A 16229-nucleotide genomic window follows, 5' to 3' on the forward strand; every position below is an offset into this window, starting at 1 on the left:
GAAACTAAATGGCCAGTTAATATGGGCAACTGCCATGAGACCTGTGGGTCTGCACAGGCGTTAATAGCAAGTCCTGGTCAAATGAGGTAGAAAAGCGAAAGTCATTTGTATTAATGTTTTTCAAAACGTATTATCCTCCAACCATACCTAACTTCTTTCATTGCCTAATGGCATGTACTTTGTTACCTCCAGACTACTTACGTCACACATTGCCCTTTCCAATCCAGTCATTTTCTCACTCTTTTCCTAACCTCCAGATCTGTGCTTACATGTCACTTTCTCAGGGAATTCCAGAAGGATTCCTGTTATTAGTTATTCACATTGTATATCTCCAGAGTAATCTTCATCGTCTCCTATCAGAGTCGTTACGATTATTATAGATTGTTTGTCTGCCAGATATAAGCTCAATCTGGACACGATTAAGTGACTGAGCACCAATATAGCACTATAAGATCAATTCAGGGATTATTTTGATTCCCAGTGCCTACTGACAGGGACTAGAACACAATGGGCGTTCAATAAATTATGATAAAGGAAATTCCCTGGCAGCTCAGTGATTAGAACCCCACACTCTCATTCCCAAGGGCCTAGGATCAATTCCTGGTCTGGGAACTAAGATCCTACAAGCTGCAACCAAAAAAATAAAAATTAAAAAATAAAATAAATGATGATAAGTGTTCTGACAAAAATATATATTAAAATAGATTTGGAGTCAGAGTGAATTCAAAGTCCAAATGTTAAGATTTAGAATTATCATTGGTCTTCGTCTCAAGCTCAGGGTTATACACTTTAACCTTATCTTTCTTCTCAGATTCAAGTGCCAAAGTGTTCATGTCAACACTTTGATTGTATTCTCTGAGTTACAGAAACTATCCATATATCTTGAGATGGTAGAGTGAGGAAAAAAACTAATTTCCACAAAAAACATAGAAATGTCATCATTATGAAAAACCAGTGAAAAAGAACCTACCTTCATTGTTTTAATTCATCTATAAAAAACCATAATGCTGGAAGGAATGTAGGATATTGTTTCAGAAAACAAAGATTATCTCAAATTAAACCTTGATTACATGCTTTTTACAAGAACTACACATTAAATATAAGGAAAATATAAATTGAAAGTGAAAGGATGCACTTATCAAAGAAATTAAAAGGGATTATTTTAGTAAAAGACAAAGTAAAAATTCAGTCTCTAATAATGAGATTAAAAAGACCTATTATAATGATAAAACATCAATTAAACAGAGATATATACAATACAAAACTTATATGCATTAATAATATATCTTAAAAATTCATAAAGCAAAAGTTGAATTGAAACACATTGTTGTATATGGAACCTTTACCAGAATAGACAATGTGTGAGGGCGTCTCATGTAAAAACTGAAACAGCAAAAATTATAGAGTACATTCTCTGAACAGAAAGGAACGAGATTAGAAATTAATGACAAAGAGAAACAAAAATATTACCAAATGTTTGAAAATTAAGAAATAAATGTTTAATCTATGTGTCAAAAAATAATAATAAAATTTAGAATATGCTTTTAATTGAACAATTATGAAAATAAAATATTTTCAAACTTGTAAGCTATACCTAAAATAGATGATCTACAATCAGTAAAGTGGAAAAATAAATGAACATTAAAAATTATAAAGGAAGAAATAAAATGAGTTATTCACCAATAGCAGGAATGTGCAAGTTAAAAATCTAAAAGAACCTACAAACTATTAGAATTAATAAAGAAATTTAGTAAGTTCACTGCATCTGCAAAAATTATTTCCCTATAAATGCAACATTAGTATTTTAGTTTCTAGTTGAACATTAGTTTAACGTTAGTTTCATGCATTGAGAGCTCCCCTAGTGGCTCAGATGGTAAAGAATCTGCCTGCAATGCAGGAGACCCAGGTTCGATCCCTGGATCTGGAAGACCCCCTAGAAAAGGGAATGGCAACCCACTCCAATATTCTTGCCTGGAAAATCCCACAGAGAGAGGAGTCTGGTGGGCCACAGTCCATAATGTCACGCAGAGTTTGATATGACTGAGAGACTAACGCTTCATGCATTGGAAATGAATTGGAAGATTCAATATTATTATCATGTCATCTCTCCCCTAAATGACCTACAAAATAATTTCAGTTCTAATAAAAATCCCAGCATATGTGTGGTGTGTGTGTGAGTTGACAGAGTGATTTCAAAACTTATATGGAAATGCAGAACCCTAAAAAAAGACAAGAAATCTCAAAGAAGAAAAAGTTGGAGGATTTGCACTACTATTTCAAAGCCATAGACATTAAAGTGGATTGGTATTGGGGCAAACAAAGACCAATAGAACTGAAAAGAAACCAAATCAGACATCGCCTGATTAGCAAAGGTACCATTGCCATTTAGTGAGGGCATGAGGGTTATCAGTGGACTAGATAAGTTTGCTGTATTCAGGGCTTCCCAGGTGGTGCTAGTGGTAAAGAACCCACCTGCCAACGCAGGAGACTTAAGAGACGTAAGTTCGATCCCTGGGTCAGGAAGATCCCCTGGAGGAGGGCATGGCAACCCACTCCAGTATTCTTGCCTAGAGAATCCCCATGGACTGATGAGCCTAGTGAGTTACCTTTCACAAGGTGGCAAAGAGTCAGATATGAATGAATAGACTTGGCAAGCATGAGCAAAGTATTCAAATAATGAGATACTACACGGCAATGTAAAAGTGTGGAATTCTGCTACTCACAACAGCATGAACGAATCTCACAGACAAAGAGTGGAATGCAGGCATCTAATGAAGGTCAAGAATAGGAAAACTGATCTTTGGTAATAAAAGACAAATAGCTGGTTAGTTTTGTGGAGCTTACGGACTGGAAGGGACATGAGCAACTCTTTCAGGGTACTTATAATGCATACCTTTATCTGGATGATGGTTTCATGGGTGAAATACATGTGCAAAAATCCATCAAGCTGAACAATTAAAATTTATTCACATTATATATCTTATGTTTCAGTTCTTTAAAAAAAATCAAACATTAAAAGAAGGTTGCAAAAAAAAAAAAAAAAAAACTTTTTCAGGAGTTTTAAGAAGAGAAAATGACCAGCAGAGATGGGGGTGAAGGGTACCTGAAAAGTCTATTTAATTCAGCAGCAAAGAGGTCCTTGGTGATGAGACCTTTTTGGGAAGTAGAAAAGCTGAATACAGTTTTCAATGATTCAAGTTGTGAATGGAAGAAAGAACTACAAAAAGTTACAGCACAGTAATCCTTGCTATCCAAGCAGGAGAGAGAGGATGGCAGCTTGTGAGGCTTTGGGTAAGAGAAGAATGGTTCAGTTTAAATAGAAATGAGGCTTTGCATTATTCCTTAATATCCATAAAAACTATTTCTATTCCATATAAATCTAACTGGATCTCAAGTGTTAAACTTAGCAAAGAAATTTTTTCTCCTCTGCTTCTATGATCAGAAGAGAGAGTACACTTCTAATGGAATTTGGAAAGTTCCACACTAAAATCTGAAATACTCAACATTTTACTAAAAATTACCCAACCATGAAAGAATTTGTTTAAATATATCTTGGGCTTCCCAGGTGGTGCTGGTGGTAAAAAATCTGCCTGCCAATGTAGGAGATAGAGGAGGTGTAGGTTCAATCCCTGGGTTGGGAAGATCTCCTGGAATAGGAAATGGCAACTCACTCCATTACTCTTGCCTGGAAAATCCCATGGACAGAGGAGCCTGGTGGTCTACAGTGCATAAGGTCACAAAGAGTCAGACATGACTGAGAGATTGAGCACACACAATATATCTAACTAAAGGGTAGTTTACAAAATTAATTACCTTGAAAATGCATACCAAAGTATAGTCCTTAATGCAATAATTATTTTCTCCCTCTGTCGTTTCATATGAAGAGTGCAGGTTGACAATTGATAAATGAAAACTACACAGTGTCAGACTTTATTTTGGGGGGGTCTCCAAAATCACTGCAGATGGTGACTGCAGCCATGAAATTAAAAGATGCTTACTCCTTGGAAAAAAAGTTATGACCAACCTAGACAGCATATTAAAAAGCAGAGACATTACTTTGCCAACAAAGGTCCATCTAGTCAAGGCTATGGTTTTTCCAGTGGTCATGTATGGATGTGAGAGTTGGACCATAAAGAAGGCTGAGTGCCGAAGAATTGATGCTTTTGAACTGTGGTGTTGGAGAAGACTCTTGAGAGTCCCTTGGACTGCAAGGAGATCCAACCAGTCCATCTAAAGGAGATCAGTCCTGGGTGTTCACTAGATGGACTGATGCTGAGGCTGAAACTCCAGTACTTTGGCCACCTTATGTGAAGAGCTGACTCATTGGAAAAGACTCTGATGCTCAGAAGGATTGAGGGCAGGTAGAGAAGGGGATGACAGAGGATGAGATGGTTGGATGGCATCACCGACTCGATGGATATGGGTTTGGGTGGACTCTGGTAGTTGGTGATGGACAGGGAGGCCTAGTGTGCTGTGGTTCATGGGGTCGCAGAGTTGGACACGACTGAGTGACTGAACCGAACTGAACTGAACTACACGTTTTATTGTTTCATAAACATTCAATACTATTTCAGATATTTTGGCATTTTCCCCTCCGCATCCCTCTTTTCTGGAAACTTACAGTGATAAAAAGAAGAGATGAGTTAGTTTTATTACAGATTCTACCTTATTTGAACCACAGTAAGTTCACATAATTTTCATTTAAAAATGTAAGACTTTTCATAGATTTTTATATTTTTGTCCACTTAAAAGAAAGCTGCAAGTTAAGTTTTATTTGGGGCAAAATGAGGATTGCAACCCAGGAGACAGAACCTCAGATAGCTCTAAGAATCTGCTCCAAAGAGGTCAGTGTATATGTGATTTTGGTGAAGGGTGAATACATGCAATCAAGCACATATTTTCCAGAAGGTTTCTACTAGTCTTGTGAAGGTGTTGTTAGTCACAAGGAGCAGTTGTCACCATGAAGGATTTTAATGCTTTTCTAGACATGGAAGATATAAGAATCAGGCTCATAAAATGGGCTCCTGAAAATATCTATCTAAAGACCTATTCTGCCAGTTCCCCCCCACCCACCCCCACCCACCTCCAGCACATTTAGACTCTCTACCTGGTTCATGTATACTCTCTACCCTAAACTCCTTTCAAGGGGTGGTTGAAAGTCTCAGCAGAAGTACATGATTTAATACTTGTAGAGGTAGGTAGACGGCAAGTGCCCATGGCAAGTGCCAATTTGTAACTGACACTTAACAAGAAACATCAGCGATACTCACGCACAAAAGTATGTCTGACCCCTTCCCAGAAGAATATATAAGCAGTAAATGACTTACTATAATGTGTTGATAAGGATCTATAAATGACATGTTGGTTTCAATTACGAGAAATCTCTTCACACTTCAAAAGTCTTCTTTGGCACTCTAGCTTCTTTAAAACCTACAAAATAAACAGTCCTTATTGTTAAGCCTTTTCTTGGATGCATTTACAAGATTTAAATGATGATGGATATGACTCTTAGGAAGTAAGATTCTACCCAAGGGGACTTGTGCAGATTGAGCTCCTTAATTGTTTATACTTGTGGGTATACACACATCACTTAGAAAAGGATAAACATATTCTACTATTACTGCTTACTTTCCATATTTGTTCAAATTTATTCTGTGAGTAATTATTAGGAAACTCCAGGATTTTTTTTTTTTTGCATTTCCCAAGTACTTCATGAGAAATTTATTGCAATTATGGAAAATTAAAATTATTTTGGTACTATTTATAATCAAAAAGCCACCTGCTACGGTTTGTTTTCTTAATTGGATCAGTACTACACACATTCACAATTTTAAAAAAGGAATGTTTTCATTTTAGCTATGTGTTAAGAGTTTTAAACACATATTCATGTTAAATCTCAACTTTTAATGCTGATTATTTAAAATAAATGATTTGTTCATTCTAAAGTTCCAGCTTAATTTGAAAGCAATTAAATGAAAGTTTAAGTGATTAGAAATAGTGCTGTACAAAATGATGGAAACAAGCAAGTGAAACTAGAGAACAACTGAGAACTTGGTCTCAGTGAAGGAGCAACTATTGAGGGTGAATTTAGAGTTCCAGGCAGGCCGTTTGAGGAACTGAGAGAAAACACTGGCTGGTGAATGGTGAGCAAAAGTGGCTCATGATGAGTTTGGAAATATGGGGAGGAGCAGATCATGCAAGGCTATGGAAGCAACTATTCACCTAGATACAGCTCAGCCACTCTCCAAGACTCAGCTTAAATGTCACCTCCTCTGAGAAGACTTTCATGATGTTCAGAGTATGTTTGGTTTGCCTGTTCCCGGTTTCACTTGTACCTTGTACTTCTTTTTCAAGTCTTTCATTCCACTTATACAATGTCTGCCTTCCCTGAGAGAACTAAAGACGCATAAAGTCAGCGACCATATTTATCTTGTTCAGAGAGTTATCCATCTTTATTGCCTGGTGCTGTGCCCAAAATATAATAGGTTGAGGATAAATATTTGTTGGATAGATGGGTGGATGGATGGATAAATATTACATAATTTCAGGTTTATGTATGAAGGAAATTCACAGAATAGTACTGGGTACTCTCTTTTGATTTCCCTCTTTTTCATTCCTAACTATTCTTAATGTAAAAGGATGTTAAATATCCATCTCTAATTTTAAAAGAAAAAAAATCAGAACAAGTGAAATCCGAGGAGTGAGGCTAGTACTCCAAATGTTTAGAGGAAATTTGTTGCTGGTGCCCAAAGTTTGGTTTCAGTAACTTTATTTCCTCTTTCCATTTCTAGCAACTCCATTTATAACCCCTGTGATTACCACCTAACTCTTCACCACTTCTGTCACTACTGTGTCCTGCATCAGGACCTAGATAGAGGCTCTCTCCATATTAAAGCCAAAAGTAGGCAACATGCATACAATAGCTAACTGCCCAGGTCTATGGTTTTTCCAGTAGTCGTGTACAGATGTAGAGTTCAACCATAAAGAAGACAGTGCCGAAGAACTGATGCTTTCAAACGATGGTGCTGGAGAAGACTCTAGAGTCCATTGATCAGCAAGGAGATCGAACCAGTCAATCCTAAAGAAAATAAACCCTGAATATTCATTGGAAGGATCGATGCTGAAGCTGAAGCTTCAATACTTTGGCCACCTGATGTGAAGAGCTGACTCATTGGAAAAGACCCTGATGCTGGGTAAGATTGAAAGCAGGAGAAGGGGACAACAGAGGACAGAGAATGAGATGGTTGGATGGCATCACTGACTCAATGGACATGAGTTTGAGCAAACTGTGGGAGACGGTGAAGGACAGAGAAGCCAGCTGTGCTACAGTCTACGGGGTCATAAAGAGTCGGATACGACTTAGCAACTGAACAATATAAGATATTATATTGGGGAAATCTGGGTAATGAATATATGGAAATGGCAATTTTTGCTGTTTCTTGACTTAGATTATTTCAAAATAAAAAATATATCTTAAAAGTCCACTATATGTGAATAGGTGCAATTTATACATACAATTTTCATTCCAAACTTAGAGAAGCAACATCAGTCATATGGGAAAACTGTTGGGTAAGTTTCACTTTCTTCCGAAAAAAAACATTGGTTATTACTGCCAGACAGTGATGACATTTTCCATTCCAGTTACAAATAGGCACCCATTCATCATTTTACCTCCCTACACTGTTAATAGTAGCAATAGATATCTTCAGTTTCTGTGGAATTATGACATTTCTGTCCACCCAGCCACATTAAACACTGAGAAAATGCCACCTCCTCCCTCCCCCCTCCCCCCCACCACTGCACCCCTTGCAACTAGCATAGCCTGGAAACATTATTGCAACTAGTTTGCATAACCACTATCATGAATGCTTATAAAACAACAGTTTGGAGTGGGATAGGGGGGAGCAGGGTGGAGGGGAGGGTTGTTTTTACTAATTACGCTGAATAACCAATCTTGGTGAGTGTACAGTCTTTTAAGTCTGAAGCAACAAATATGAAGCTCATAGTTTCTTTTATTCTTTACCTTCTCCCCCTCCTCTGTAATTAGATACTTCCTGAACACTAATGAGGGGGAAATGCAGATACACTTTTCAACACACACTTGCCTGTGCGATGTAACTGTTGGCTTTCAGCAAATGCTTCATAGTGTGTGGTCTGTCCAAAACCCTGTTAGTCATGTTGGCAGGAGAGATGGACTTCTCTTGGGAAGGTGAAAAAAAAAAAATACCCACAGACTAGAAGGTTTTGTCATTCTCTGCTTCTCTCTCTGGTGGTTAAAAGAATCTGCACCATGCAGGAGATCCAGGTTCAATCCCTGGGTGGGGAAGATCCCCTGGAGAAGGAAATGGCAACCCATTCCAGTATTATTGCCTGGAGAATTTCATGGACTGACAAGTACGGCCAGCCACAGTTCATGGGATCGCAGAGTCAGACACAGGACTGACTAACACTTTTCCCTGCCTAGAATTATGGGAAACAGGAAAATAAGGGGTTATCATGGACATGTGAAGGTGAACTGAAGGTGTTAGTCACTCACTCGTGTCTGACTCTTTGGGACCCCATGGACTGTAGCCCTCCAGGCTCCCCTGTCCATGGAATCCTTCAGGCAAGAATACTGGAGTGAGTAGCCATTTACTTCTCCAGGGAAACTTCCTGACCCAGGGATCAAACCCATGTCTCCTGCATTGCAGGTGGATTCTTTACTGTCTTAGCACCAGGGAAGCCCAATCATGGACATACTTCAGAGATGTTGCAGGTTTGGTTCCAGACCACCACCACAAAGGCAGTATTTCAATAAAACTAAGCACAAAAAATGCTTTGGTTTCCCAGTGCATAGTAAAGTTATATTTAAACTGTAATGTAGTCTATTCCGTGTGCAGTAGCATTGAGTCCAAAGAACAATATACAAACCTTAATTTAAAATACTTTATTGCTAACTAGCATCTCAGCCTTTCAATTCAGCTCAGTTGCTCAGTCATGTCTGACTCTTTGCGACACCATGGACTGCAGCACATAAGGCTTCCCTGTCCTTCACCAACTCCGGAAATTGCTCAAATTCATGTCCACCAAGTAGATGATGACATCCAACCATCTCATCCTGTGTCATCCCCTTCTCCTCCTGCCTTCAATCAGTCCCAGCATCAGGGTATTTTCTAACGAGCCAGTTCTTCGCATCAGGGGGCCAAAGTATTGGAGGTTCACCTTCAGTATCAGTCCTTCCGGTGAATACTCAGGACTGATTTCCTTTAGGATTGACTGGTTTGATCTCCTTGCAGTCTAAGGGACTCTCAAGAGTCTTCTCCAACACCACAGTTCAAAAGCATCAATTATTTGGCACTCAGCCTTCTTTATGGTCCAGCTCTCACTTCCATACATGACTGCTGGAAAAACCATAGCTTTGACTAGATGGACTTTTGTTGGCAAAGTAATGTCTCTGCTTTTTAATATGCTGTCTAGGTTGGTCATAGCTTTTCTTCCAAGGAACTAACATCTTTTAATTTCATGGCTTCAGTCACCATCTGCAGTGATTTTAGAGCCCAAGAAAATAAAGTCTCACTGTTTCCATTGTTTCCCCAGCTGTTTGCCATGAAGTGATGGGACCAGATGCCAAGATCTTAGTTTTCTGAATGTTGAGTTTTAAGCCAGCTTTCTTACTTTCCTCTTTCCCTTTCATCAACAGGCTCTTCAGTTTTTCTTCTCTTTCTGCCATTAGGGTCTTATCATCTGCATATTTGAGTTTATTGATATTTCTCCTAGCAATCTTGATTCCAGCTAGTGCTGGATAACCAGCCCAGCATTTCACATGAGGTACTCTGCATGTAAGTTAAATAAACAGGGTGACAATATACAGCCTTGACATACTCCTTTCCCAATTTGCAACCAGTCTGTTGTTTTATGTCTGGTTCTAACAGTTGCTTCTTGACCTGCATACACGTTTCTCAGGAGGCAGGTAAAGTGGCCTGGTATTTCCATCTCTTCAAGAATTTTCCACAGTTTGTTGTGATCCACACACTCAAAAGCTTTAGCATAGTCAGTGAAGCAGAAGTAGATTTTTCTGGAATTCTCTTGCATTTTCTATGATCCAGTGGATGTTGGCAATTTGATCTTTGGTTCCTCTAGCTTTTCTAAAATCAGCTTGAACATCTGGAAGTTCTCTCTTCATGTACTATTGATTCCTGGCTTGGAGAATTTTGAGAATTATTTTGCTAGCGTGTGAGACGAGTGCAATGTGCAGTAGGGTGAACATTCTTTGGCATTGCCTTTCTTTGGGATTGGAATAAAAACTGACCTTTCCCAGTCCTGTGGCCACTGCTGAGTTTTCCAAATTTGCTGGCATATTGAGTGTGGCACTTTTACAACATCATCACTGAGGATTTGAAATAGCACAGCTGGAATTCCATCACCTCCACTAGCTTTGTTCGTAGTGATGCTTACTAAGGCCCACTTGACTCTGCATTCCAGGATGTCTGGCTCTAGGTGAGTGATCACACCATCATGGCTATCTTTGTCATCAAGGTTTTTTTTGTATACTTCTGTGTATTCTTGTCACCTCTTCTTCTGCTTCTGTTAGGTCTATAACATTTCTGTCCTTTATTGTGCCCATCTTTGCATGAAATGTTCCTTTGGTATCTGTAATTTTCTTTAAGAGATCTCCAGTCTTTCCCATTATGTTGTTTTCCTCTATTTCTTTACATTGATCACTGAGGAAGGCTTTCTTATCTCTCCTGGCTATTCTGAAACTCTGCTTTCAGATGGATATATCTTTCCTTTTCTCCTTTGCCTTTAGCTTCTCTCCTTTTCTCAGCTGTTTGTACAGCCTCCTTAGACAACCATTTTGCCTTTTTGCATTACTTTTTCTTGGGGATGGTCCTGATCCCTGCCTCCTGTACAATGTCACGAACCTTTGTCCATAGTTCTTCAGGCACTCTATCAGATATAATCCCTTGAATCTATTTGTCACTTCCACTGTATAATCATAAGGGATATGATTTAGATCATACTTGAATGGTCTAGTGGTTTTCCCTACTTTCTTCAGTTTAAGTCTGAATTTGGCAATAAGGAGTTCATAATCTGAGCCACAGTCAGCTCCTGGTCTTGTTTTTGCTGATGGTATAGAGCTTCTCCATCTTTGTCTGAAAAGAATATAATAAATGTGATTTTGGTATTGACCAGCTGATGATGTCCATGTGTAGAGTTATCTCTTGTATTGTTGGAAGAGGATGTTTGCTATGGCCAGTGCATTCTCTTGGCAGAACTCTGTTAGCCTTTGCCCTGATTAATTTTGTACTCCAAGGCCAAACTTGCCTGTTACTCCAGGTTTCTCTTGACTTCCTACTTTTGCATTCCAGTCCCCTATGATGAGAGTGAAAGTCACTCAGTCGTGTCCAACTCTTTGTGACCCTGTGGACTATACAGTTCATGGAATTCTCCAGGCCAAAATACTGGATTGTGTAGTCTTTCCTTACTCCAGGGGATCTTTCCAATCCAGGGATCGAACCCAGGTCTCCCACATTGCAGGTGGATTCTTTCCCAGCTAAGCCACAAGGGAAGTCCAAGAATACTGGAGTAGGTAGCCTATCCCTTCTCCAGTGGATACTCCCGAACCAGGAATCGAACCAGGGTCTCCTGCATTGCAGGTGGATTCTTTACCAACTGAGCAAGAAGGACATTTTTTTCTGGTGTTAGCTCTAGAAGGTCTTGTAGGTCATCACAGAATTATTCAACTTCAGCTTCTTCAGCACTAGTGGTTGGGGCACATACTTTGATTACTGTAATATTGAATAGTTTGCCTTTGTGAGTCATAACCTTTTGCTGGTGGAAAGTCCCACCTCAATGTTGATGGCTGCTGACTGACTAGGATGGTGGTTTCTGAAGGCTGGGCTGACTATGGCAATTTCTTTTGTGTGTGTGTAGCAATTACTTAGAATGAGACAACAATGGAGGTTGCCGCATCAATTAATTCTTCCTCACAAGCACAATTCCTCTGTAGCATGCAATGTTATTTGAGAGCATTTTACCCAGAGTAGGACTTTTTCAAAACTGGAGTCAATCCTCTCAAACCTTGCTACTGCTTTATCAACTAAGTTTATGTAATATCTTAGTTGTTTTACTGTCATTTCAACAGTCTTCACAGCATCCTCACCACGAGTAGATACAACCTTAAGAAAACACTTTGCTCATCCATAAGAAGCACCTCCTCATCCTTTCAAGTTTTATCAATCAGACTTGTAGCAATTCAGTCACATCTTCAGGCTCCCTTCTAGTTCTAGTTCTACCAGCATTTCCACCACAGTTATTTACTCCACCAAAATCTTGAACCCCTCAAAGTCATCCGTGAGGGTTGGAATCAACTTCTTATAAACTTCTGTGAATGTTGATATTGTGACCTCTTTCCATGAATCACAAATGTTCTTCATGGGATCCAGAATTGAGAATCCTTTATAAGGTTTTCAGTTGACTTTGCCCAGACCAATCAGAGGCAGCAATTGCCATATAAAATGTACTTCTTAAAGAACAAGACTTGAGTCAAATAAATGGATGCTGTGTCAAGAGGCATGAAAACAACATTAATTTCATCTCTATTTGAGCTCTTGGGTAATAATTGCATTGTCAATGAACAGTAGTAATATTTTGAAAGGTCTTTGTTTCGAGAAGTAGGTCTCAATCATAGGCTTAAAATATTCAATAAATTATGTTGTAAACAGATATGCTTTCATCCAAGCTTTGTTGTTCCATTTATAGATCACAGCAGAGTAGATTCTTAAGGGCCCTAGGGTTTTTGGAATGGTAAATGAGCACCGGCTTCAACTTAAAATCACAAGATGCATTTAATCCCTAACTGTAAAATCAGCCTGTCCTTTGAAACTTTAAAGCCAGTCAATGACTTCTCCTCTCTAGCTATTGAAGTCCTAAATAGCATCTTCTTCCAATAGAAGGTCGCTTCATCTCCATTGAAAATCCATTGTTCAGCCCCCTTCAGTGATTACCTTAGCTAGAGCCTTCGGATAATTCCCTGTAGCTTCTACACGGGTACTTGCTGCCTCACCTTGCACGTGTCTTCTTTACTGAAACCTCAAGAACCAAGCTCTGTTAGAGTCAAACTTTTCTTCTGCAGTATCCTCACCTCTCTCAATCCTCATGAAACTGAAGAGAGTTACAGCCCTGCTCACCATTAGGCTTTAGCTGAATTAAATTTTGTAGTTAATTGGATCTTTCACCCAGACCACTGAGACTTTCTCCATATCAGCAGTAAGGCTGTGGGCTGTTTTGCTTTCTTATCGTTCATGTGCTTACTAGAGTAGCATTTTTAATTTCCTCAAGGACTTTTCCTGAGCATTTCACAACTTCAGCGGACTCTGGCACAAGAGGCCTAGCTTCCGGCCCATCCCACCTTTCAACAGGCCTTCTTCACTAAGCTTAACCTTATTTCTAGTGTTTTATTTAAAAGTGAGAGACATGTGACTTTTCCTTTCATGTGAACACTTAAAGACCACAGTAGGGCCTATTAACTAGTATAATTTCAAGATTGTTGTGTCTTAGGGACTAAAGAGACCTGATGAGAGGGACAGAGCGGAGAGAGTCTTCAGAACACACACAATACTGACCAAGTTTACTGTCCTATATGGGTGCAGTTTGTGGAGCCTCCACACAATGATAGTAGTTGCTTTATCTGTAACATGGGAGAAATGGTTCCCACACCTCACAGAGGCAATGGGAGGATGAACTGAAGATATGTATGTCAATAATTATGCACGGTACCTAAGAGGTCATAAGTATACACACTTATCATTTGTTATTATTAGTTATGAAACTGATGCTTTCTCCCAAATTCCTGAGATCGATTTGGCTCTATGAAGATTTCTAAGAAACTCAAGTAGGCAAGGTTGATGAACATCTTTTCTATAAAGATTGTGTATTTGCAATACTCAGCAATGAGTTTTAATGGAGATTAAAAAGTACTGCTATTTCTGATCCATCGCAATTTATGTATGTGTATGCGACTTCACTTTCACTTTTCACTTTCATTAGAGAAGGAAATGGCAACCCACTCCAGTGTTCTTGCCTAGAGAATCCCAGGGACAGGGGAGCCTGGTGGGCTGCCATCTGTGGGGTCGTACAGAGTCGGACACGACTGAAGCGACTTAGCAACAGCAGCAGCAGCATATGCATACATATATATGTGTGTGTATACATATATACATATATATATATATATAATTCTGATTTATCTGCTTCCAAATTCAAAGCTTTCTCCATTATTCTGGATATAAAAACATGTTCTAAAAGCACTAAGGGTAGTTCATTACTGTTTCCATCATCATCCATAAATATAAATACACACACACAGTTACTAAGACATCAGTAAAGTTTTAAATCCTTAAATTATTTTGCTGTTGCTTTCCTAAAACCTAGGCTAAGAAAAGAGTTAGACATCACCAACAAGCACAGAAGAATGAAGAAACAATAAGAATTAAGTAAATGAGCTGCTTTAAGTTAGAACTGTCTCTCAGGCTGTGTGTGTGCTAAGTCACTAAGTCATGTCCAGTTCTTTGCAACCCTATGGAGTGTAGCCCTCCAGACTTCTCTGTCCGTGGGATTTTCTAGACAAGAATACTGGAGAGGGTTACCATTTCCCTCTCCAGTGATCTTCCCAATCCAGGGATCAAACCTGTGTCTCCCGTATTGCTTGCACTGGCAGGCAGATTCCTTACCACTGAGCCACTTGGGAAGCCTGTCTCTTAGGCTGAACCCTAATTTTAATACAAGGACTTCCCTGATGGTACATTGGATAGCGGTCTGCCTGCCAATGCAGGGAACACAGGTTCAATTCCTGGTCCAGGGAGATTCCACATGTGCTGGAATAACTAAGCCTGTGCACCACAACTACTGAAGTCCATTCACCTAGAGCCTGTGCTCTGCAACGAGAGAAGCCACTGCAAGAAGGCCCCTCATCACAGGCAGAGAGTATTCCCTGCACCCCTCAACAAGAGAAAGCCTGTGTGGCAACAAAGACACCGTGCAGCCCAAAATTACATAAATAAACATACACACACACACGCACAAAATCTGTTAAAATAACTCTCCCATTTCCAAGGAAATGGAAAAGCATGCCACCAGATACAAAGGCACAGATTAATGAACTGGGTCTATTTCTCAAGCCAGGAAACGAAGAGTATGGTTTGTGCCTGTTGGGCCCTGCAGTGAGATACTGGCTCCCTCACTGATGTTCATCCACAATATTCCTTTTGAATTGACTTTTTCCACTCTATTTTTATTCCTAGACCACTGACTCTGTTTCTTTGTCTCTCAAAATTTCATTATTGAGAGTTCATTATTTATTCAGACAAGTTTATACGGAAAATCTCCTAGAGTTTCAGAACAGAGAAAGATATCTGTGGTTTAAAACAGACAAGGCTTGCTGGAGAAGGCAAAAAACTGAGCTGATATTTGAAACCAGGAAAGGGCCCAAATGTCTAGAAAGGGGAGGATGAAAACATGTGCTGTGGGAAAAGGTCATAAATAGCAAGCTACAGCCACAGTGGAGATGTCCATCCCATCCCAGGCTCTCATCGGTGCTACTCAGCCACCCCAAAATGCCGCCCAAAACCTTCCTACCCCCTCCACATACCTTCTTGGCCTTGCCATGCATGGTCTGTGAGATCTTAGTTCCTGGATCCAGGACTCAAACCCGGGGCCCTTGGCAGTGTAAGCACAGAGTTTTAACCACTGGACTACCAAGGACTCCCTCCCCCACATGCCTTCAGCACAGCAGAGTCTCTGCCTGTCCTTCAGGATTCTGTATAACCTCACTCTCTGAAGTAAACTGTCTCTTTTATCTACGTGGTTAGGACCCTGTATTTCTCCTAGATATCTCTTACCACAGCATTATGTACTCTACTGCCATGATTTAGAGGGTATGTCTCCTCAAGCTGTGAGCAACAAGAGGGAAATTCTGTCTCCCTCTTCCTGTATTCTTTTTGGACCTCAAGTGATCACTCAACTAATATTTATTAAAGGATAAATGAACAAACTTGGGGATTTGTATGGAGTATAGGGGGAAACTGATTAGACCACAGATGAGGTTCTGTGTTGAGTAACAGGTAAGGAGAAGTAGAACCTAATTATAGAACCTGGAATGACAAGCTGGAAAATATCTCAGCAATTACTAATTTAAATACTTAATCTACAAAGTTCACATTAAACATTTGCTAGATGCCAGTGATGCTGTG

The 16229-nt window shown here is 39.5% G+C and overlaps 1 protein-coding gene across 1 annotated transcript in view; it reads right to left on the reverse strand.

The window, feature by feature from the left end:
• PLA2G4A (phospholipase A2 group IVA) overlaps window positions 1-16229 on the reverse strand; it is a 171162-nt gene that overhangs the window by 130873 nt on the left and 24060 nt on the right. Inside the window, exon 2 of the mRNA XM_040263791.1 lies at window positions 5328-5430. Coding sequence (XP_040119725.1) covers window positions 5328-5360 — 33 coding nt within the window. The 5' untranslated portion in view covers window positions 5361-5430. The remainder of the gene's footprint in view (window positions 1-5327; window positions 5431-16229) is intronic.

This window comes from Oryx dammah, unplaced genomic scaffold, assembly GCF_014754425.2.
Source record: "Oryx dammah isolate SB20612 unplaced genomic scaffold, SCBI_Odam_1.1 HiC_scaffold_21, whole genome shotgun sequence".
Classification (NCBI taxonomy): domain Eukaryota; kingdom Metazoa; phylum Chordata; class Mammalia; order Artiodactyla; family Bovidae; genus Oryx; species Oryx dammah.